Consider the following 26106-nt stretch of genomic DNA (forward strand, 5'->3'; position numbering starts at 1 on the left):
TAGAATAACTTTCTCTAATTCAGTCTATTTTTAATGAGTTGAGAACAGGAGTAAAAAGAAGGAAAAACATTGAGCTATCATGCAGCACCACAAAATGGTGTTTTGTAACTTTGAATTTCAACTTTAACAAAAATCAATTGACTAAAGGTTAATTTGATTTTTCTCAAAATGCAAAAGCTTTACATTCTATACATTTCCTTAATAAATTTTTTTATCTATAGCAAACTTACAGTAGGATGTAACTAACCCACACAATTCTGTAAAAAACAAGAAGTAAAAAGTATTTTAAATCAGATTAGAATTGCTTATATTTGCATCAGAATAAGGAAACTGGTTTTCAATATTTGAAATGTTTTTAATATGAATAACTTACGCCATATTTTCGGGTTCCATTGCACAACCTCCCACTGCTTTGTTGACATTCACAAGCAGGGCACGGTTAGTTGAAGTCAGTAACTTCACTAGAGGTGCAATTCCACCACATCTGCGGATAGTGCCTCTATTTTCTTGCTCCTGGCAACATTCTCCCAGTGCTCCAATGACATTTATAAGGACCTCTTCAGGCTGATCAGTGAGCAGTGTTACCAAACTTTCTACGGTTTTATATTCCTGAAATCTAAAAGACGGCAATAAAACCAAAGTTGTTATTTTCAGTAAGTTACCATTAAAAGCTTAATTTTATAATTAAATAGTATTATAATTGAAGTACAAATTTTAATTTCTCTATGTAAATCATCTTGATGAAGAAATCCCAATACAGGTAAACCATTCCAATCACTTTTTCTAAGTGTGACTTACAGCCTAATTTCTTACTCCACCTTTCCAACTACATTTCTACAATTTAGCTGTCTAAGAACCTCCTGAGTAGTTTGGACCTTTTTTAAAACTTGACATGTGGATGCAACACCAACAAACAGCTGAACACAAACCAGAAGTCTGGCAATTACTGTGCTATCCTTACTTCCATCACTTTTTCCTGCTATGTTATAATAACTAGAGTATTTTTGTACCAGATCCTCCTCCACCTCTGTGAACCAAAGGACTGCCCTTATTTTTCACTAAATATGAGCCTTTAGAGAGTTTACCCTGAGCAGTTCTATACTTAGTTTAGGCCTAATGTACTGCATTTTCCTGATGTCAGAACCACAGTTGTAGTACACTTCCATAGCCCAATCTTAGATTCCAATTTGTAAATAAGAAAAAAGTTGACAGAAACTTTGCTATATTACTACTTTTCTCATTCTTCATAGAACTTTTGATACTGAGAATCAAAAATATTGTTTTTAAAATCTTGAAGGTCATATTCTGCAAAAAGATGTGTGTTAAACCTCAAAAATTAATCTTTCAGAACAGGAATTTTTCCTTGGTGCTGGAATCATCTTCTAAGGTGGTGGTTTTTGTGGTTTTTTGGGGGGTTTTGTTTGTTTGCTTGTTTGTTTTTTTAAGCCTTGGGGTATTCTTAAAACTTAACAAATACTGCATCTTCCTTTTATACATTTTCTGATACACTTTGACAGTTCCATGTGGTATATCAAGCTAGATCTAACCTGTATGTAATCTAACTATCAGAGAAAATTACTCTGAGGGTACTGAGTTTTCATTTGTGCTTTCTTCCCAGCCCCTAGCTTCTGGGAATGTCTACTTGAGCTACAAAAACTATCTTCCAGGAATCAGTTGGTCATGTGGCTTTTCTTTCATACAAAGAAAATACTAGTATTTCTGAGATTTTTATGGCAGAACTAGATGTTTCAAAAAAAATTAATCTTTCCAAGATGGATTATCAGCATAATAATTAAAGTAACTGAGAAATGAGAAACTTGTTTTTCATCATCCAGACCTTTGCTTCAAGAGAAATTTTCCTCTCTTTGTTCACTGTAATTTGGAAGTATCCCTACAATAATTTTTTTCAAGAGTACACATCAACAGCATGAAAAAAAAAAAGAATAAACTAAGGAAATAATTTTACAAAACAACAAAACAAAACTGATTTTTGCAGGCATTTCACCTGCTCCACAGATGGAGCAATGTGAGCTGGCTCTGCCAAGGGCAGGCTGCTCTCTGGCACAGCTGGTGGCCCGGGCCATGCTGTGTCCAGGAGCAGCACGGTGCTCCCACACCAGCAGCACTGCAGCTACACAGGCACAGGCACCTGCACCACTGAGCCAGCACAACATCTCAGCAGCAAACAGGAAACACTCTGCAGCACTTCAGAGATAATTAAGTGCCCCTGCAGGAGCCAGCAGGGTTTGTTAGTTCTAGCTTTATGCCAGACTCAGGCTCATCCCTCCAGATCTCCTTAGGTGTTTTCACATTATCCTTACTCCCTTTTCTTTAGTGCCCTCCCATCTTGAGTTTGGATAGGGTTTACTGCTTCAGACTCAGCACTATGTAACACGTGAATTCAGCTGGAGCTGTGCCGGGCTAGTAACCTTTGTGGAGCATCAAGCACTTGCCAAAGATATGTGAGTAGCCCAACAAAAATCTGTTTGCAGTTGGACAGAATTATTGGCTACAGCTATACTAATAAATAAAACAGGCTAGGGCTCATTCTCCAGCCCTGAGGACAAGAAGCACAACATAGCATCCATATGGCTAAAATCTCTTATCCTCACAGTGCAGGGTGGCCTCACCCATTCTGCCTAATGGGAACAATCTGTTGCCTGCACCGTTCCTGAGGAGTGTCTGGGCATTGTCTGGGAGAGCGTTTGCTGGCAAACTGTGTGAGGGACTTTGCTGGCAGTTAAACAGTATGGATAATCCTAACATAGAGCCTGAAACCTGAAAGGTTTGGCCCTGTTTAGTTTAGTTTAGTTTACAGACAGAGCCATTCAGACTGTCTCATCACTGACTGATCCAAAATCAGGATACCTCTGCACAAACCCAAAATCCACAGAAAAGAAGGATACATCCGTATGAAAAGTCAGGTTACTGTGCAATTAAGAATTCAAAAAAGCACTATGACTGCAGTTGAGGACATAAAGACCACAATGTATACCAACAGTTTGGGGGCTCATTTAGGACAGTAAAAAGCCAGAACGTAAAACCTGGAAATCTTCCTAATTTTTATCCAGTCTTGATTTATCCTATGTGCTTCTCCAGCAAGGTACACTAAATTAGGGCAGCAGGAAGATGTTATATCTTACTGATATTCTTTCTAACCTTTCTACATGCTCTATGTACAGAGCAGCATAATTTCAGCAGGAAACCTAGCACACAGGGAGTGGAGCCAGCTTCCTTTTTAGGTAAGGTGCATGAATTTGTTATATTAATTTTAGATGAGAGGGTAAAGTGTTCTCAGTCATTAAGCTGCTCTATGGAAGGTGGAGAGTGACAACTCCTACTGTCACATTCTCAAATAATTACTCAGAACCCTGGTATTGAGAGGTTGCTGGTACCCACAGTAGAACCCTCATCAGTTAATTGCACTCATTTAGAAATTGGGTCTCCAGACCAAGCAACTTTTCTGAGCCTCTTCTGTAGTCAAGAAGAAAGGCATCTAATCCTAGTCTCCAGTATATTTCTAATATGTACTAGATAACATGGTCTCTTTCTCTCTTGATGTAAAACATTAAAGTTAAGTGTACTAAGTGCTCTCTTTACCATGCAGCAGTGATTCTGGCTTGTAAGTTACAGACAGAAGAGGGGATATCAGGTATGGCCATGTGTCAAATGTTTGGTATGTGCTAGTACACCTCCTGACTCAGTGTCCTGTAGCTTAAATAAAGGCACCACTTGTCTCCTTTGACTGTTAAGATTCTAGGAACTTAACACTGTCTCCACTCTACCCTGATGCAGGGTCAGGTGGCAATTTTTTAAGTACTATAAAACCTAAGTTGAAAGGCCAACTGATTATAAAGACTGATTTTGAAGAATAATGACACAACAGTTTTGAAAACAATAGAGGCCCATAAAATCAAAACATGATAATGTAATAAATGCTTGTAAAATTAAATTGTTACTTTAAGACATTTTCTCTACTGATTGCACATTTCCAGATTGCTCCTGTCACAGCTGCCAAAAGTTGCTTGTTTTCACTGTTATCAAGCAGATCAGATAGTGGTTGTAGACCTTCATGTTTTCTAACCAGGTCACGTATCTCTTCGTCTTCTGCACACTATAAAAAAAATATATATTAAACATATATATTATGTAAAATGTGTAAAATTATGTCTTCAAAAGCTAGCTGTATTACATTGTAACTAGTAAAAGCTAATAGAGAAGGAAACATATTGTATTCAAGTATCTGAATATGCTAACAACCCACTAAGAGAGCTTGACAGTAAACTGCTCCTGTATATGCAGTACTGCTTATACTGTCACATTGTCCACTTTAGGGGCAAACAAACAACAAAAAAACAAAGCAGCTCATGTACAGTATGCCTCACCTCTCTCCACTGTTACCTGTGCAACTTAATGCTTGCACACAATAAGAGTAAGTAGGAACATAATTATAATAATAAATATGCAGCTAAAATATTCACAACACTTCAATATTTTTTACACATTAAAGAAATAAGGAAATTAAGAAAATTTAAAACTGACAAATAAAAAAAGGCTAATCCTGGTTCTGATCTACTGACTATAATACAATTACCTTAAATATGGCACTTGCACAGTGCATCTGGAGCTCCTCGTGTTCACTACTCAGATTTTTCACTAGGTTCTCAATCATGCCTTCTGTCCTTATTGCAAGTCTGTAACTTGGCTAAAAAGATAAACTGCATCTTTTAAATCCTTCATATTAACAGTTAATAGGTCACAAAAATAATACAATGCTACAAGAATAGGGTTTTGATATTGAGAACTCTTGTACTTTATGTAAGCACAAGTCATCATTGCCTTGAAAATACTACTGATGATCTCAGAGGTAAGCAAATACAGACATTCTCTGCAGTGCTCTTCATATCACCTGTAAAACAAAGTACTGCACTGCCTATCTTGTAGCCACTTGGCTTATGCAGAATGCACATTATTCTGAAAGGTGTCCAGACTCCCTGCTCAGACCCAAGAAAGCAAAAGATGCTTCAGAATGGGATCAAGAAGTACCCACTCAATTCATCGAGAACCAGCCAAAACAACAGATCTATTCCTAAAACAAGGTTAGAAAAACATGTTCTTAGAATTAACATTTTTTAGTGATATTTTCATCCAAATTTTAACCTACAGGCATTGTAAGAGGGGATCATTTTTTAAGTGGGGGAAACATCTGTGTAAGAAATGCATTTAGTGTTCCTTCCAAGTTAGGCCATACAAGAAACTCTCAAAAATGACACCTTCTCAATATATACTTACTGACTCTAAAACCTGCCAGGTTTGTGTCTCATGGAACATGCATTAATTTGTGTAATTCAAGAAGCTAATTTTTAACAGACAAAGTGTTTAATAATGTAAAATCTCTTGAAAAATTATGTCTTTTGTGCATCAAATTCACAAGACAAATTAGGTATATTTTTTAATCTGAAATGCAATACACTTCAAATGAAGATACAGAATCATAAACAAACAGAATCATTTTGGTTGGAAAAGACCTTTAAGATCATTGAGCCCAACCATTATCCCAGCACTGCCAAATCCACCACTAAAGTGCATCCCTAAGTGCCACATCTGCACATCTTTTAAGGAACTCCAGGGATGGTGACTCAACCATTCCCCTGGGCAGTCCGTCCCAGTGCTTGACAACTGTTTTGGTGAATAAACTTTTCCTAATATTTAATCTAAACATCCCCTGATTCAACCTGAGGCAATTTCCTCTGATCCTACTGCTTGTTACCTGGGAGAAGAGAACAACCCCACCTGGCTCCAACTTTCTTTTAGGTAGTTGGAACGAGTGATCAGGTCCCTTCCGAGCCTCCTTCCCTCCAAGCTAAACACCCCCAGCTCCCTCAGCTGCTCCTCACCAGCCTTGTGCTCCAGACCCTTTTCCAACCCCATTGCCCTTCTCTGGACACACTCCAGCACCTCAATGTTCCTCCTGAACTGAGGGACCCGGAACTGGACACAGGATTTGTGCAGTGCCTAGCACAGGAGCCTGATCACTGCGCTGCTCCTGCTGGCCACACTATTGCTGACACAGGCCAGGATGCCACTGGCCTTCTTGGCCACCTGGGCACTCACTGGGTCATGTTCAACCCTCCAGGTCTTTTTCCACCATACAGTTTTCCAGTCACTCCCTCCCCAGCCTGTAGCACTGCAGGGGTTGATGTGACCCAAGTGCAGGACCTGTCACTTGGCCCTGTTGAAGCTCATACCACTGGCCTTAGCCCATGATCCAGCCTGTCCAGAGCCCTCTGCAGAGCCTTCCTGCCCTCCAGCAGATCAGCACTCCCATCCCTGGTGTGTCTCCAAACACTGAGCGTGCTGAGGGTGCCCTCAATCCCCTTAGCCAGGTCATTCATAAAGATATGAAACAGAACTGTCCCACTAGAGTAATCCCTTACATAGCCATGGCAAAAAACATTGGTATTCATATTTAAAAACTGGATATACTCAAAGTTGCAAAATGTGCCACGGAAATCTGTGGAAAAATCACATACATTCCTTCCTTCTGTTTGCAATGGATCAGACCCAGTGCACAAGGACACTGTAAACCACTCTGCCCTGCACTGCCTTGGATCTTCTTGGTCACACCTGCAGGTTAGTTTTGTAGAATTTAAATGCATTGATTAACCAGAACACAGCACCTTAGGTTGTCAAATCTGTAAAGCATGATGAAAAAAATAAGAAAAAAAGAAACTGATTGAGCCTTTCATTTCTACGTTTTTTTCTTTCACGCACTACTCCTAGCCTTTTAAATAAAAAATATGACTTTTACTTCAACCCAAGTTGTGACCTTCTCAAAACAACTTTGATTACATAAAGCATCTACCTCCTGATGGGATACCTAACCTGATTTAAGTGACTCTAGAATGTAGTATTTCCTTTCAGTGCCAAATTGCTTTAATGCTTAGAAATAACTTAGCTATATGTGTTTACTCACATCTGAGGCACATTCCTGTAGTGTCCCTACTATTGGGATTAAGATGTTTGCGTGTGAGCATCCGAGCCATCGAGCTAGCAAAGGAATGCCACCAGCTTTAAGGATTGCTTTCTTGTTTTTGAGGCTTTTGCTGCAGCTCCAGAGTGCCAAAGCCCCACAGCGTGCTACTTCAGCGTCTTCGCCTTGGCATGATGATCCCACCGAAATAGATTCCAACAGCTCAACCTAAAAAAAAAAATCAATTTCTTAATATCTACAGGAAACTTTGATATCATGCTGCTTTCTGATTACAGTATACGCTACAATTAATCATGTTTGCAACACATGATGCATTTTTTGAACAAAAATATGCATATGACAAAGGTACAAATTTTAATGTCTGCTTACCAATCTCTTGATTCCTCCATGTTGCCTTACTGTCTTTCGTGCTCGTTTAAATCTAGCAACATTGGCAATTGTTTCAGCTGCCAAACATTTTAGATCGGTATCTGGAGAGTCCAATATTTTCACCATGATCTCTAAGCCTCCAAGATCTGCAATTGCATGTCTGATAAATATATTTTGACTAATTTCCTTCAGGATTTTTAATGAACCAGTCTAAATAATGGGAAACGATAGAAGTTAAACATTATTTAGGTATACAAAACCACATTATTTAAAGTGATGGTTATTTAAAATTTTTTTCTTTATATTTTATCAGGAAAAAAGAAGGAAACTGAAAGTTAAAGACATAGATGTCTTTCTAAAAAATCTGAAGCAAACAAGAAAATATAGAAATGAGAAATCAATTTTCTTTACACTCTGTAACTTTGAAATTTGAAAAAACATTTTAATGGAAAAGGCATATTCATCACTCTATTTGACAAAAGCTCATTACCTGACATTTAATTTCTTCTGTATCAAGTAAATTAATTAACACTTCAAGACATCCAGTGTCTTTGATGGCCAGCTGACATGCTTCTTGAGACAGATTTAAATCTCTCATTGAACACAGTGCAATTACAGTAGCTGTTGGATCACCTCCCTAAAATAAAGCAAGTAATTAACAAATGTGTGAAGTGCATTTAATATAAAACTCAATCATTTCTAATCATGCTAGTAAAACTACTACTAAAGAAGAAACATGTTAGTCTGTTTTGATTCTATGGTGTTCAATAATGCAAACATAGTAAGAAATGGAATTATTGATAAAGTCTGTAAATGGCATAAAGATTCAAATGAGTGAATAGCTGAGGTGGAAAATGACTGACGTGGCTGGCTGTGAATAGATCAGATTGAATGTTTTTCTAAATGATAAGCTCTATTTCAGTCACTGCAAGTAGACTTAAAGAAAGAAAAAAAATCAAAGAACACAACACAGAAAGTTAAACTATATGACAGTGGATTCTTTTAGACCTGTAATACAGGTTTACTGTCTATAAAATCAGGGATGAACTGAGCTGCATGGAAATTGGGAGAGCTGAGCTGTAGCTGCAACAGAAGCTGGAGTGAACATTGCCAGCTGGTACTAATGTGGAAGTTACAACTGAAGAGTACCCAGTAAATCAAACTACAGCATCCACCCTCTGCATTCCAGAGAAGCTTTGGCTCCCATCCTGATCTGAACTCTGCTGCCCAAGCCCATCTTTTTTAAATGAGAGTTTTGACTCTGTAAAGGATTTTTGGTCAACCTTTCCCAGGGGAAGACGCTCTGCTAAATTCTGACATCATAATGATACACAGAATATTACAAAACTGGGTAACGTTTGCAAATATAAAACAGGTAGATCTAACAAAACCAGAACTTTTGAAGCATATTTCTTAAATGTAAACAGAAACAGTAAAACAAATACAGTTCAAAAGGAATTTAAATGTAACATGCTTTTCAAGTTGTTATAAATGTAATAAAGAATCACAAGTGAGAAAATGCATCCAAAAAGAATGTGAGAGAACTACTTCATACAGTCTCTGACCAGTAGTTTACATCAGACAAAACACTTCTGCTAATCAATACAGTATTTATTGACAGTGCTTCATAATTTTAACCTAAATTTCTTATAACAACAGATACCACAAAATTTCCCCACAAAAGTGGTTAAATGTAAAGGTAATTTTTAAACATGTGTAACATAGTGTCCCAGAGGCAGATGCCCACAATTTTTTAAAATGATCTTTTTTAATTATCTTTATCATCTTGATTTCAGGAGAATGAAATGTCTCTTGCTTTAATAACATATTTTCATCTACTTTGAAAATATGTCCTAGAGTGTAAAATAATGTAACAATTTCTCAAATGTTTTCCTAGAGAAATCAGTTTATCCACACATTCAAAACTCTAATTTTTTTTAAAATCCCTATGATATGATTACAAAACTACAGAGAATATTCTGCATCTCAGAAAAACTAACAGCTGTCCTTTCATTAAATCTGTGGTGTTTTAACCACAGACTTTGATATTGACTTTGCTTTGTCTGATAAAAAATTTGCAACAGGTGTTTTAAAAGAAAACTCATCTTTTATTATTTTACATAACTGTAAGAAGTACACTGCTAACCTGAAAATTGATGTCTCTCCTGAGGTCTGCTTCTCCTACAGTGAAACTGCATTTATACATAACATAGTATTCCACAATTCCCTTATCTTACACATATAATGTTGGCATATGATATTTAATATGGATCAGGTTTTTTAAAAATAAACAAATTTTAATTTTCTTCTACTGAACAAAAATTACAACTGTATATAATATATATACATGCATTTTATTTTTTCAGCTTCAAAAAGGAGCACACCACTTTAAGTGTTTTTAAAGTAAAACCACAATAAAATATTTTTCATATGTGCTGAAGCATCAGTTCTACAAAATAAGAAATATTGCTGATGGTTTCAACAATTATTTTTTGTTCCTTGAAGTTATCATTACAGTAAATCTTGTAGTAGTTACAGCGTAGATTTTAACATTCATGGAAATAGTTACCTCTCCATTAAGTTGACATAAAATCTGTGTCATGTTGTTACACCATTTGAAATCTGATATGTTGGAAGCAAAATAGACTCTACTGGCAGATCAACAGTCAATTTTAAGGCTTGAAATTAAACACAGACTTAGTTAAAAATGTCCTTTTCTTCCTATATCTTGGTATAACACATATATCCAGGAAAATAAACCAGTATCCCTGTTACACTATCAGTAAAACATCTTGCACTGTATGTGTAATGTCTGTTACAATACTCAAGCTCACAAGTGAGAACAACTGAGAATTACAGAACTACTGACAAGATAAAAAAAACCAGAATGAAAATAAAAGAAAAACACAAGCAAATACAGACACAACCCAATGTACAGTTACCAAGGAACACACAAGTTCAAACCATCATTTTGTTTGACTTCTGTAGTAATCAAGAGGAAAAACCCTGCTAGTCAACAGCAAACTTTCAACAAATAAAACCAAGAAAGCAAAAGCACGAAGGGGTCTTTTTTATCCATCAACCTTTACTATATTCTGCTAATGGTTACTTAATGTCTCTGACAGCATAGTGAACGATCTGGCTATGCTAAGGACATAACTAGTCAGTAAGTACTTGGATAACTTAGATGTTTTCATACTAGATGAACTCAGTGGACTCTGCTCTATGGTACTGAGAGAAGTGGCTGATGCCATGATTAGTTTGCAGAACTGCAGGAAGAAACCTGTTGTTAGCAACACAACACTGATATTATCTATCAATATCACAGTGTTGCCAAACAAAAAAAGCAAACTTTGCAGGGAGACTGATAACCAGATTTGTAACCCGTAAGATACGAGAAATCCTCCTTCTTTGGTTTGGCACTGCTCAAATTTAAGTACATTCATTCTGGGTATTCTACTTCAAATAAGATACTGAGAAAGTTGATAAAGACCAGAGGACACCAAAATATCTCAAATTTATGATCTCCACAGAAAAATTGAAGGAACTGGCACTGTTTACTCTGAAGAAGACAATAGGAAGGTAGTTTAAAGAACACCTTCAATGCCAATCATCTGTTCTCCAGGTCCGGACAAGAAATTACAGGGTTTATAGGCATCAGGACTGATCTACACTTGGTAATTAAGGAAAAAAAAACCCAAAAAAAGAACTCAACAAAATTTGTAGCAATATTTGATTTCTTGAATGCATTGCTTACAGTGGTCATGAAATCTCATGACAAGAAAAAAAAAGGCAGAGAAATATTTGTCCAGAAGACACACAAACAATTGGTGCTGTTTTGGAGGCAAGCAGATGCAGTCAATGACTTACAACATTCTTCTCTGGTCTTGTTTTCTGTTATTTACTATCATGAAATTTTGTAAATAATAAATGTTTTTGATATTTACTTGCTTTCTCAAAAATATAATTAACTCATAATAGGTAATATGATCATAGATACAGAAAATTGATAATAAAATATACGGGCTTAAGTTTCAATAGCACTTGTCCAATCCCAATTAAACCATTTCTAGTCAATAAATAGCTTTCATTTTTGAATTGATGATGTCAGTTCGGCAGAATAGGAAAGAAAGATACAAAATTTACTCTAGAGTCAACCCTTTCAACTGAAATTTAAAGGTCTTATGGGAGTACAAGTCATAAAAGTATGAACAAGATTATAAAGAATTTTATTCCAAATGTGTTGCCCAATTTCATAGCAAAATGAAAATATATGAATGGAAACACATCAACATTATAATCAAGTTATAGTGCATTTCAGTTTCCCAAGAGAAAACAAAATTAAGTAAAATGAAAATTATACAGTTTTTGGCTCAGAAATATCTCTATAAATACAGTACCTATTTGAAGGGTGTTTTATTAATTTGTTTAGGCTTTAAAGTGAACATGAGTAAATGCTATCAGAAAATTAAATATTGTTTTACTCTGCCTGGCAATGTCAAAGACGGCATTTTTTTACTGTTTAGACCAAAGGCTGAAATTAATTTTGCCAGAGTAAAAGTGTATTTTCTCTATCGTATTACTTAAATCTTGGATAGGTAGTTAAATATGCATGTCTGTGATAATAAACCTATGGCTGAATAACAGGAAAAAAAATTGCTGTTTGTGGACAGTTTTGTCATTCTTCTGTATAATACCCAAGTTTTGAATATCAGTATATATAATCTGAATGGTGTTTACAATATACTTGACAAAATTAAGACCAAACATACCAAGTCAATGTATTTTTAAAAAATACTGAACAAACAAAATAGCTTAATGTGTAGCCCAACAAAAGTAGGTGAAGTTATTGTTATACCAGACTTTTAAAATTAAAATTCCTTAATGGAACAAAAAACTCCTAGAAAAAAAAATTGCTTAACTGGAACCCCAACCCAAAGCAACATTGTCATTTCTACAAAACAAGAAATCCAAAACAAGCAGTAAAGTATGAAACAGAATTCTTAGTTTAAAGGTTTGTGACTTTTTTATTTTCTGTTGAACTTTCCTCTTAAATCACAGAGAAAATTTTGTCATTTTCTACTACAAAATACTTTAACATCTAAATAAATTTTGATAAAGCTTAATGAAAGACTGATTATTGCAGTATAAAATACATAATATGCTTCAGCAAGGCAATTTTTCTATGCTAGTGAATCTCTAAACACTCTGAGTTTTGTCATGGTTTAAATACTAGTTCCAATTTTTCAACTTAGTTTATAAAACATACAAGCTGCAACTTGTTAAGACATGAGTTATGGACGAGTATAACTGAGTTATGGAATAATTCCCTGACCCACTTCCTGAATCTTCTGGTGTTCTTTAGCTCCAGCCTGGCAGTATGTAAACCATACAGATTAAAATAAGTCAAGCCAGTGGAAAATCACAGGCATCACAACCTTTCAAAACATTCACACTGGACTACAACAATGCACAGAAGCTGCACTGTTTTAGTTACAGATTAATACCTTGACCCTGGCCCTACACAGTGGCAAAAGTGACATATACGTCATGACCCAGATATAGTGAGCTTAAATTGTCATATTTTATGAAATTGAAAACAAATTAGTTTCCAAACAAAAGAATGTCTATTATTTTCTGTGCAATCCAGGAGGTTTTGTCAGGCAAGCATTGATTTCCTCTTGAAAACTCATCCAAGACGTGTATCCATTCTGATAGCTTTCCTTCTCTGCTTCATAGCAATCAGATTCTACTATAGAGGAGGTAAGAGTCTAACAGTTCATGTGCAAACATATGAACTTTTACTTCCTTGGACTGGGAATAACAGAATATTTTCCTAGTAACTTCTTAAACCTCAAACTTGGAAAGAAGTGAAATGGTGACCCCAAAACCACAGAAAACCTGGCCAAGATAATATATAATATCTTAACAGTGTAAGTTTATTTTATACTCTGTTGTGAAATTTTCAGTTTAGGAGTGTATTTCTTCCCCAGATGCATCTGGACAATTTTGTAAGGATACTTCATCAGAGGAAAATAAAGCATATATGTGTTTTAAAAGAACATGTAGAAATTAGAAGTAAATAGGATTGAATGAAAAATGAACATATAGAAATTAGAAGCAATAGGATTGAAGGGAAAAGGGTCTAGGATTGAATTTTAAAAAGAAAAAACCCTGCACATACAGCAGTACTGTTAACAGTAATTTAACATTGTAAACACTGACTTGGAGATGAGACATTTGCTGTCCATAACACAGATGTGCTACTGACCTTGTGTGAGTGTCAGACCTGCCTAAGCAGTTCTGACTTTGCCTAGTACTTGGCTCAGAAAGAGGATAAAAACCTTAATGCTATTACAGCCATTTTAATTTTATGTATCCAACAAATTTAGGAAACCAGTGGATGTGAATCTGAGGAGAAAAGTTAATGAGGTTGAACTAGGAAGAACCTGCAGACTGCTGGAGAGCCTGCATACGGTTGAAGCTTTATAAGCAGTGAACAGACAGAAGAGGCAATGTCATTTGAAACTAGCCAAAAAAATTTTTGCAAGGAAAACCAAATTAACACAATAGTTTATGAAAAACTAAGAGACAGGTGTTCTCTGGAGAAATAAAACAAACTTAGAAACGGGGCTTAGTGAGAGCATAGGAAAAACAAATATGGGTGAAGACAGGGCTGAAGCACAGGCGTGCTTCAGGAATAACAGGGTGTACAGTGAGCTGTGATTAAACTGAGCCTAGATCAATGTGGAACACTTAAAAACAATGCAGAATGTTGTTCTCACTACTTAAAACTCTTGCTACCATTCAGACACAATCGCATTCTAATTATTTAGAAAACATAACAATTTGATTATCTACTTTGTGAATATAAATTCTGAAATCAGATTGAGGCAACTGTGGCAATTTACAATGATTTTAGAGGTACTACAGTTCATGGTGTCGACACCATAGCTCATTAAGTTCATTACCTGCTTTCATCATAGAATACAAACCTACAGAAAGAGAAGAATCACACATAAATTATTTTACATTCTTTTCCTCAGTCCTTTATTTTTCATCTACCATCTCTTCTCCCCCTTTTTTATTGAATTCTGTTTACTTTTTTTTCTTTGTTTCTAGGTTGTCTTTCATCTCATCAGTTATGAAACTCTAAGGAATGTGTGACCCTGTGAACATTAATTAAACCTTCACTACACAGAAATTCATCAGAGCTGATATTGGTGTTAATGGTCAAAATTCAACCGGTTGTTAGGAATTTTATATGTCTCTTGGGATGAAGAATGATTGTATGGTATTTTGAGGAGGGAGCTATTCCAGTGTGTTAAAGCTGCCAATTACAATAATAATTTGAGAATTCACCATTTGCCAAATATTTCCTACCTAGTAAAGTTATCTTAAAATATTTCTTTTTCATGATCAGCACTATCTAGGTTGTTGAAATATACATATCTTAACTATAAGTTGAATTTTTCACATATTTTTATTTCCTTTTTTTTCTCAGTAGTCACATTCTTTACTGCATTTTAAAATAAAATCATGGCCAATACTGGAAGACAGGAGGAAGAGACACTCATGAAGAGTAGAGAAGTGATATGAAGGCTCACAGGTTCACCAAGTTTGACGGGTGAGCCAAATATGTGCCAGGAAACACTAGCAGGTGGCACATGATCATGTCACATACATTTGGTATCTTCTGAAAAATAAGTCTTAGCCAAACTAAAGTAAAGTTTATTTTTCATCTTTACCTTTCCCTCCAGCTGAAAACCTCTTTCGGATTACCCCACCATATGCTTTCATAAGGAAGGGAAAAGATTTGTTGTTAGACATTTTGCCAATAAGGTGAGTTGGTCAAAGTGGTCAGTCCTGAAAAAGGGCCTTACACAAAGTTACTACATGTACAAAAATATTTTACATGCACTTACATATGCTTATTATGTATTTACTAGCTAAAACATAATCTTGTACAAGTCTTGCCAATAGAATATTATAAAGAAAAAACATTTCAGTCTTACCCACAGATTGTAGAAAAAGCTTTAACATGCAGTGTATGTCCTACATAAGTCCTACACAGATTAGGGACTTTTACTCCTGCTGTTAGATTGTAACATTCCATTTGCACCATACATATAGGGCCAGATTTAAAGACTATGGGAACTTCCATAAACAACTGAGATTTTAAACTTCTCACTTTAAACAATTATTTGAGTATTTGAAGACCCATTTTATTCCTTAGATGTTCATGTCTTTTTCTGATGTCCTGAACATTACAATTAAACAGAATTACTTTTCTGATAATCCCAAAATGCAATTGATTTCTTAATACATGGCTCATGAAACTGATTTAAATTTTTATAATGAGCACTAGTGTAATCTTAATAATATGGAATGTTTCCAATACCATTATAACTTAAGAAAGCTATACTTTTCCATGATGCAGTTCAAAAATACTGTCTGTCCTCTACTGCACGTAAATTTTGAGAAAAATCTACAAGCCACATCAAGATTTTCACAAGTGCCATAAATTTATAACTGCTTCTCATAAAAGAGTTGCTGTATACATCAGCTGCTAAAGTACACAGTTCTCATTTGCACATGGGCACCTGGGAGCTGCTGTTCAAGGCCACACCCAGGGAAGATCCTCCCTGGCTCCTGTGCAGTGCCACAGCCTTTCTCCAGCTGCTGGGCTGGCACAGGGCACAAGCAGCTGGAGACAGACAGCAGATTTGTCCATCTATGATTCCAAAGTAGAAAAGAAACACAGTGCTGTTCTGGGAACGAGGTCTTTAGCACTGGAGTAATTCCAAACAGATATGAAATTAAAGGATATATTACATGAAGTGTGAGATTTGACTGGTTTCACTAGCATAATCCTGAAATATAGCCAAAGGTAGAATGACTTTCCACAGAAGGATGAAGGATGAATTCTGTAACTGATGTGGCCCTGCAGAACTCTATCCACCCTCATCCTGGCATAGGCGTACATCTAAATCATGCCCTTACAGGGAACCAAAGTCAGACAGCACAAGGGTTTAAGGGATTAAATATTCTGGATATTGGAGTTATTCCTGGCACAGTCATTAGCCCAACTCACCTATCAACATCTCATTTTTATCATAAAACTGGCAATAGTCAGCACTCAACTGGGGCCAGCACAAAGCCCAGCTCTCACCATTTGTGGTTTTTTGTTTGTTTGTTTTGTTTGCTTGTTTTCAGTGAACAGCCCCAGATCTGCCACAAAGAAGAATCTGCATTTCTACCTGGTGTTCCCTGTTTCTAGTAAAAGGATAATTGAAAAAGATGACCTACTATCCTGCTCCTAAAATTTTTCAGATGTAAAAGGTAGTCCTTCCTCTAGAAATCCAACTCTTCAGAAGAACCAATTTAATAAATAATGTCAAATCTGAAGTTGGCTGGGTGAATTTTACTGTTACAAACATCAACAGAGCACCTCATTTTGTCTACTCTGGCTCCAAAGGATGCCTAACACAAGGCCATCACCAAGCTCACTGCTCTGTTCTGCTGCTCATTGTGTAGCTGATGGGGAGGCATGGCAGGAGCACACACGCTCCACCTCCTGCTTCACAGCTCTGGGAAGCTTGAAGGTAGCACAAGGAGCCAGACCACAGAAGCAGCTGCTTCCCAGTGGAACAATTCCAACATGGATACTCTTTCCCAGAAAGGAAAGGGAGTGGAGAAGGGCAAAAAGTCAGAAGGGAATTTCCCCAGCACTGGAATTTTCTCTCCATAAAGAGGAATATAAGTACAGAGCCTACAGGCACAACTCACAGGATCTTTCAAGTTTGCTCTATACAACTTTCTTTCTAACATTTCACGACAATCTAACATTATATAAAAACTAGGTATCTTTCAGGTTTTATGGGAGTTTTTTGTTTGCAAGTTGATCTTTTATGGTCTTGCTGAATTGTGATTCACATTAACTTAAGCAAACATTCGAAAAATCATTGCATCTACAAATTATCTCATTTTCTTGGTATCTCAATCATCTATTATTTAAGGCATTTTATTAATTTTTTCAGATGGGCAACAACACAAGTCCTTTCAAATTTGTGTTTCTACATAAAAATGCTTGTAGATACTTAAATAACATAGTCACAAATTTATTTTCTCTTACGTTATATGTGTCATGAACACTTGCCTTACATGAACAACAAGAATGCCAAAAAATCTCCCAAGTCTGGCCAGAAGTGCAGTATTTATACTTGAATTAAAATGAATTCCATGTGCAAACTAAAGTAGCACTCCATCAATAAAACATTTCAACCACTGTCTGTGGTATGGCACTGAGGCATCTCTTTTCAGCTTTATCTGACACTAGGGAGTTCTTGCTTTATGCAGCTAAGAATGAACACAGAACTATTTTAAGCATATCTTCAAATACTTAAGTTTAATTTACATCTAACTTAAAGAACTATTGGAAGACTCAGGTGAGCAAGAATACACAAAGAAATATATATATGTGAACTTTCACAGTAAAACTTTTTCGTGCTATTGAATTTTATATTATAAATTTCTTAATGGGTTTCTCACCATCTGATCAAAAAATGCTGCCCTGTCATTTCCTAGTTCTAAACCACTATGTAATTTTGTTTGTTAACAGCTGGAACAAAATATAGTCAATTTCTAAAACAGAGGTGTATGAAAAATGTACTTCCCTATTTGTCATTCTCACTCTTCTTTCAGAATGGTTTTATGCAAATGTAGGTATGAATTTCAATACTGATTTAAGTTCGGTACTAAAATCTAAACATGACTATAGGAAGGATCTAAAGAGGAAAGTGAGTTTGAGAATTAAGCAGCCAGGAGAAAAGAGCCTTGTCAGTAAACAGGGTGGTACATAAATAAGCCAATTAAAAGATTAGTGAGAATTCATCAACAGTAACAAATTTCAAGCATCTTCTCCAGGAGAACCTTGGGTCTTTAATAAAAAGTAACATGGTTGTTTCTCTGAGCTGTCAGAAAAGTACAAAGAGTTGCTTCATAATACAGACAGAAGCAGCTATTAGCAAACTGAAAGGTTGGAAAACAACCTCTTGAACTGTTAATTACACGCAAGTAGGAAGAATTCTATAATGCAAAATGTGAACTGGAAACAAGCAGTGTGAGTACTCTGAATACATTCTAAAAGACTGAGTTACTCTCCTACAATAGTTACAAGGACTGTGAGAAGCCAAAACTTCCCTTATTCCGCACAAGTATTTAATTGTAGAATCATCCAATCATAAAGGTTGGAAAATATCTTCAGTACCATCAAGTCCAAGTCCTTTGACTGAGCACCACCACGTCAACTAAATCACAGTACCAAGGGCCACATCCAGTCATTTCTTGAACACTTCCAAGGATGGTGACTCCACCACTTCTCTGGGCAGCCCACTGCAATGCTTAACCACCCTTTCAGTGAAAAATTCTTCCTGATGTCCAGCCTGAACCTCCCCTGGCACCTCTTGAGGCCATGTCCTCTTGTCCCATCTCCAGCTGCCTGGGAGAAGAGGCTGACCCCCACCTGGCTACAACCTCCTTTCAAGCAGTTAGAAGAAGTGATCACTCCTGAGCCTCCTTTTCTCCAGGCTAAACAAGCCCAGCTCCCTCAGCTGCTCCTCATATGACATGCTCTTTCTGCTGCACTAAAAGCCAGCACCATCATTTTATCTGTTGGATGTCTATACTCTGTAGTTGCACTCAAAAAAATAAATAAGCCAGCGCTTTTATTAGCAACTTAACAGAACATAAATTCCAGTACAAACTTGTAAAGGAACTTCTCCCAAGGGAAAAACATAATTAGAGTTTTCCAGAATAGTAAATGGATGTTGGGTTTTGATCTGTTTCAGACATATTCAGAATTCTATCTATATTTATAGGCTCCAAAAGATTTTCAACAAGTCTGTGTAAAAACGTTTTTTTGGTTTGTTTTAGAAGATGCCTGTTTATTATACACTTTCTTGTCCACTAAAGCATCTATCCAGACACATGACCGTGTTAGAATTATTTCAGACGTGCATTAATCACAGTTGATGAAAGAATTCAGGCAACTATTCAGTTTTAATAAAAACTCTTGAAAGTTATTATCCACATAAAGAAATCTCTTGGAAAGTTTCATACAAAAAGCAAAACAGAAACCCAATAATTAATAAAGAGATTATGCCATCTTACGTTTTAAATAACACTGAACAGATGGTTTAATCTAAAGGGCTATACAGGCCAAAAATAGCAGATTAAAAAGAAAGTGCGTGATAGGAAAGTCCACAGTTCCAGGATTTAAAAATACTATGCTGCAGCACTACTCTATACTACACTAAGTATAATAAAAGTGGAAAGGCTAAGGAACTGATCTGGTCTCCTCAAATGTGACTTTTTTATTTTTTATACAATTTATCAATGCTTACTTACTTTTACATATTTTGTGAGTTTCTGAATTCCCCAGTATTCTGCTGACAATTCGGTGCTTCCTTCCTGATAACGGACAGGCTGCTCATCTTCCTCAGTCTCTGAGGAACTTTCACCAACATCTTCAGGGATGCTTGATGCTTTACTAAAAACAAATAAACAGAATCACCACTTTCAAATAGCTATAAACTATACTATGGACAAGTGTATTTCAAAGAGGTGTGACAACACTGCCTAATAACTAGAAAAATACAGCTGTCATTATCAAATGGTAAGTACAGTGATAATTACTGTAGATGGGGAAAATAAAAGTTAAAATATTGAGGGAGGAAAAATAAGTCACCCATACCATTTTGAAGTTTCTTGAATTTTCACTGTTTTAGATTTGCCACTGGATTTTCTTTTTGTAGTCGGAGCTACAGTACTACTTTTCCCTTCTTCTCCAGTGTCTTTTTTTGGAGCCTTGTCACTGCTGGATTTGGGCTTATTAACAAAAAAAGAACACAGAGATTATTTTTTCCAGAATGTTCTTCAGCATATTGTGATTCAGAGAACTCCTAATTCTCCATGCATTAATAGTTTTGGATGGATGAACAGTTCAATGGATGTATCTGGTAGCTTTTGGAACTCACATAAACAAATGAATTTACTATCTTCTGGCAAAGAATGTAGGCACTTAGCTATGTGGGGTATGAAGATATCTCTCCTTTTGTTCTGAACTGATCTCACTGGCTCATTTTCATTGGATGCTCTTTATTTTTGTCCTAGAAGAGACAGTGACTATCTGTTCCCTATCTGACCATCCCCAGACATGAGTTTCTGTATCTTTCTTCTTCTCCTCTAGTCATCTTATTTCCAGGCAGTTTTGGTCTGCCTAGTTCTTCCACACACTTAGATGTCCCACAGCTTTGATTATGCTGAATCCAATATGTATTCATTTTCTCATATTCAAAAAAAACTCCTAGGTCTAGCTGGCCACAATCTCTTTTGTGGTGCTTTTTTTGTCCCTAAATGACAATGTTGTGCAAACACAATGTCTTTTTGACCCTGAGCTGGTCACTCTATCACAGTCACAAGAAAAAAAGAGAATATTACTTATGATTGCAGTCAATTTCACTACATCACGACTTTAACAATAACTGTAGAAAAAGGTTAGCTCTTGCTCTAGAAAGCAAATTTCTTTTTAATTGATAACCATAGGTCAAATCCAACATCTCTTAATGTTTCTTGGAACTTGTTAAATTAGTAGTCTTGAGAAAGATACTATTTTTTGTAGGATGACATTGAAAGGCTTTTCTGCAGATATTCTTCTTCCTCCACTAACACAAACCCAGGAAACATGAAATCAAAATGGAGTTCTGATTTCAGAAGACAAAACCAACACTATTTTGAGTGTTCAAACTTTGACATAATCTCATCAGTAAATATCATTCCTAAGCAGAGCTAGAGAAGTAGCTCATATATATGAAATCATTACAAAGTGGCAGTAATGAGAGACATTCTGATTTTCTATCCTGGACCTCTTTTACCTCCCTCAGAAATTGTGTTTTAGATCAGGTTTTCTAATCAGTCTTGCTTTAAAAGGCATTTTACACCAAAAATATGATAATATCATAGTCCTGGAGGACCAGTATTGCAGATGATTAGCAAGTTCCTTCCCTGCCTTTCTGTGGAAATGATGTAAAAACATCAAAGTGGTTGCATGACAGAAAAAACATGAGAACTCTCTTTAGTAGTCCAAACTCTCTCCTTAGAAATCAACATATAGTAAGCTTTGGTTTATTCCTCCTAACTTAAGACAATAATGGAAACCTGTAACATGCAGGTTATCATGCCCTATCATTAGCACAGTTTAGAGAGACCTATAGGCAAATTCAGTTTTAAAGATAACTACTTATCTTTCGGAAGCAGACATCCCACTGCTCTTCCACTTCATACATGGTTTTAAACTCTGGCCAGTGGATCCTACTGGAGAACCTTTCCCTTTCCCACGTGCAGTCTTTTCTGTCAAATCATGAAGGCTTTGTGACTGGCCAGGAATCTCAGCACCTTCCCCACGCTGATAGCTCTTCTCGTGTGCTGGTTCTTTTGAAAAACTGTATTCCTAATAAAAGGAGACATGGCTTGTCACTCATATTGCTGTATGAATAATGAATATTAAAACAGTAAGTTATAAGCCCAGTTCTGGGACTCTGTGCTTAAAAATTGTATGCATTGAACATAGAATTAGATTCTAAGCACAAAATTATATTGTCTTTAAAAGAACAAAACATTAATTTGGAAAGAAGCAGTTATCATGTGCAAATTGAAATTTTTTAAGTAAAGAAAAGAAGTTGATAAATTTGGAACATTCTTGAATATTTAGTGTTATTTGATTTCTAATATGTCAAAAATCTGTGACATAAGCATTTTTATAGAACCTAGGTCCAAATGAATTTTAAGATTTAGAATTGCAAAGTCAGCCATTCTACTTTCAATGGATCATTTCCATAAAAACTATTTCCCTGCCTAAAGGATTTACAAAAAATTCCCACAAAAAAGTAAAGAACATAAAACTGAAAATAGGCTATCATAAACTGCTAGCCTTCTGTTCCAAGTAATTTGATTTGATATAGTTTAGAATTAATGTAAACACATTCCATTTAATTTTTTTCACCTTCTGTCTCTCAGGACAAAACATTGTTGAACAAGTCACACAGGAGAATGGAGCTGAGTGGCACCTACCAATCCTTCAGCTGTCAGTGTCTAACACCATGGCTGATCAATAATACACAGAACAGAAAGGACTGTTGTCAACTCCTATTCTCTACTGGAACACATTCAACTTTTACAGGAAAGTCAACATACGATTGTTACGTATTATTATTATTATTGTTATTGCAGCTGTCAGTACCAGATAGGTGAAGACATTCTTGGTGTGCCTGAATTAAGGCAGTTTTAAGGAGCCTGTCACAGCAGGATCTGTTTTTGACTGGTCCCTGATGAGAATCGGCTGTTGAAGCCTTGCCAACTCAAGTGTCTAATTCCAAACTAACTCTTGCTAATGCTCTCATTCAGAAAATGTTCTCTAGACAAGACAATTTAGCACATGATAAACTAGATAAATCACAGGGGAACTGGTGCTGCAGCTTGATCAGTTAAGCACACTTTAAAAAGTATGTTTGCTAGAGCACTATATGCCAACACAGCAATTCTGAATATTAGCTTAAACAAGGCCAGGCAGATTTTATAAGAGTTAATTGGTTTTGCAATATATGTGTATGTAATGAGCTTTTTGAAGCTCTCCTCTCCTCAGAAAATAAAGCAAAACTATTTCCTTTTATATTTGACTTCATTTAGGCAAACTTGGAAACACAGCTTTTCTCTGCATTTCATAGTTCTAGAGCAGAGATGATTTTCCCTCAAGTACAAATGCTCTGCAGGTCAATGCTATTAACTTGTTTAAATTCTAGTTTTAGAAAGTAGAATGTACTAAAACAGCTCTTCTGCAAGGCAGGATGATATGAAATTCCTAAACCATTAAAAAGGTATGATGTACACTCTTCTACATAAATTTCTTTACACAGCCAGGGAAAAATAAGTGTATTATTTACATGAAAATTGAAGAACAGGATAAATTCTGTTTATTTGCTCTTATTTAATAAGTGTAACTTATTAAGTGTAACTTAAAAACTTACAATATATTCATAAGGGCAGAAAACTAGTAAATAAAGGTGTGTTATTATCAATAGTAACATTATTCTATATTAACATTTAGGATTAGATCTGAAAAAATGGCAAAATGTTACCATATTTTACCTTTCATGATCATCAAATGAAGCCAAATCACTGCAAATAAATTAAACCAATGTCTAAAAACATTCATATGTTGTCCTATTTATGAAGTATAAATACATAGGTATAACATTAAGAAAATAATTTGCCTATGAAATAAATAAAAAATTTGAAACTTAATACCCTTTCGAACAGAACAACACACAAATCTAATTCCAATACTGTTAATATAAGCTACTGTATTTATGTGCACATGTTGGAATGCTCTGTTCTTTCAAAACTATCAAATATTTGTATCTCAAAAAAATAAATATCAGCTCTATAGAAGTGGAGGATAAGGAAATTTTGCTGTTAATTACTTCCTTCTTGCAATAATTAAAATTGCATATAAATAACCACAATGAAACTCTTGTCAGGTTTTGAAATGTAAGGAATTTTACCACCAAGTTATCTGTTAAAAGCACACTAGAAATCTAAAAAAAAAAAAATTATCTGGAACAATGAAGCAACTAAAATGGTATTGGTACTGTGTGATTCTAGCTAGTATAGAGCTCTAAATAAAAGCCAAATCACTTGCATTTTACAGTATCTGAAACAAGAAAAAGTGTGTAAGCTGGGTACTTAACTCTCAGCTCTGATATTAAAATCAGGCAGTTCTCATAAAAAAGTTAGTCAATTATTTATGTTTGGGTTACAAAGAATGAAAATAAAAATTTAAGCGGTTTTCATCGCAGAAAAATATTGTAATAAAAAGCTGAGCTTTTCCATTCAGATATCATATTTTCCTGCTTTAACATTTCCACTGCTCCATAAAGAACAAGACCAGTAGACAGACAAAACATTTCATGCAAAATTAGAAGCTGACCTCACATGCTGGATGAAACTCCACCAAAAGTATGATAGAACAACACATGAAATGGTGTACTACTTGCTATTTACAAAAGAAGCATATTTTTTAGAATCTGAAACAAATAATAACTTAAAAAAGCACTCCAGTCTTTAAAATTGTTCATTTGATCACGGATTTATCTTTGGTAAAGAACATAAACGCTTAGTCAGGTTTACAAGGTAATTCTTACCAATGGACATTTGCACAAAGAAGTACACCAACTATCAATAAATACATACCTGTTTAGCCATGTTTTCTACAAATATAGGTGATCTCTCCCTTAAAATGTGACTATGTCTTTATATAGATCACTTTTTCTTTCAAGTCAGTATCTTTACCCTTTAGCTGACCCTTGAAAAAAAGAATACATTTAAAATTGTTAATAGTTATGCCTTACACAGGTAATTTAACCTGCCTCATGAAACAGTGCAAAAGAGCACCAAGGTCATTCTGTAATGAACTAGATAAAGACGTCTTATGCTTTGTAAAGACGCATGGACCATCTCCATGGACCCCAAAAGATGATCAAGATCTTACACAATTCTGCAGGCAATAACCATCAGTTAATTGTACCCTGCGTAGTTCCACTGAAAAGCATTTATGGCTTATGGCAAACAATCAAGTAAATATGAGCTTCCCGTGCAGTATGGCAGATGTCAAAAAGGCACAGTTAATAGCGTGACCCGGCTGCCGGAGCAGAAACCAGGTGCAAACACTGATTATTTCATCTCAATTCTCGCTGCTATTAGAAACTCTGGCAGCCGACAGCAGGAGGCCTCTGTTGAGGCTGTAGCAAAAGGCTCCTCCTGTTAGAAGCTGCTGTGCAGGCGGACAGACACGGCGCCCACGGCCCCGGCGCTCTCCCCGAATGGCGGACAGGGGGCTCCGCCGGCCCGCGCCGCGCCCCGCCAGGGCAGGCCGAGGGCGCCGGGCCCGGGGCGGCCTCGGCCGTGTGGGGAGCGCGGGGACAGAGCCGGGAGCCGAGGGCGCGGAGCGGGGACACGGCGGAGCCCGGGGGTGGCCCGCAGCCCGCCCGGTGTTCGGCCCTCACCTCGCCCCGGGCCGGCCGCGCCGCGCCCCGCCATGGCCGGCGGCGTTGCCGTGGGGACGGGCCGGCGTTACCGGGACAGCGGGAACGGCCGCGGCCCCGGCCGGCGTTCCCCGTCGGAAGGGGAGAGACTTTTGAACTCGTAAAGCAGGCTGTGTGCTCTCCGTGTAGAGTTCAATAACGCAAAAAGAGTTACCTGGCGAAAGAGTTACCTTGCCGGAGGTTACAGGATGACCACCGAACGGTTTTTAGCTTGAATTTCAGCCAGTACAGCTCAAACCTTTCCCTGGTTGCCATCGGTTACAGGAAACCAGCTTTAATAATTAAAGGTTAAGCTTGACCACTTTTAGTTCTTGAGGCAGTGTGACAGATCGTGCTTGAAATGCTTATTGTTGAAGGAAATCTAATGTAGAATTTGCGTTTCTTGAAGGAACTGAAGGAAATAGGTATGGGCAGTTCTGGTTTAGGGCAAATTTGGGAGAAAACCCCCCGAATGGGGTCCCCGTGGGAAGCAAACCCCAACAGTCCCTTCCCCAGCTGGTGGGGGAAAAAGCTTCCTCGGAGAAAAGTGAAAAAAACCTATTTATTTAACAAACACAGTGCCCACAAGCATAAAGAATGAATAAT

General features: G+C 36.6%; 1 protein-coding gene across 1 annotated transcript in view; it reads right to left on the reverse strand.

Moving 5' to 3' along the window:
* ODAD2 (outer dynein arm docking complex subunit 2) overlaps positions 1-25616 on the reverse strand; it is a 68195-nt gene extending 42579 nt beyond the window's left edge. The window contains exons 1-11 of the mRNA XM_063414343.1: positions 25483-25616; positions 24671-24782; positions 21667-21872; positions 20118-20255; positions 19772-19913; positions 7854-8000; positions 7364-7573; positions 6977-7201; positions 4595-4705; positions 3960-4114; positions 374-616 (exon numbers count right to left, since the gene is read on the reverse strand). Of these exons, the coding sequence (XP_063270413.1) occupies positions 374-616; positions 3960-4114; positions 4595-4705; positions 6977-7201; positions 7364-7573; positions 7854-8000; positions 19772-19913; positions 20118-20255; positions 21667-21872; positions 24671-24682 (1589 nt within the window). The 5' untranslated portion in view covers positions 24683-24782; positions 25483-25616. The remainder of the gene's footprint in view (positions 1-373; positions 617-3959; positions 4115-4594; positions 4706-6976; positions 7202-7363; positions 7574-7853; positions 8001-19771; positions 19914-20117; positions 20256-21666; positions 21873-24670; positions 24783-25482) is intronic.
* Positions 25617-26106: the final 490 nt, after the last annotated feature.

Source organism: Prinia subflava, chromosome 1, assembly GCF_021018805.1.
Source record: "Prinia subflava isolate CZ2003 ecotype Zambia chromosome 1, Cam_Psub_1.2, whole genome shotgun sequence".
NCBI lineage: Eukaryota > Metazoa > Chordata > Aves > Passeriformes > Cisticolidae > Prinia > Prinia subflava.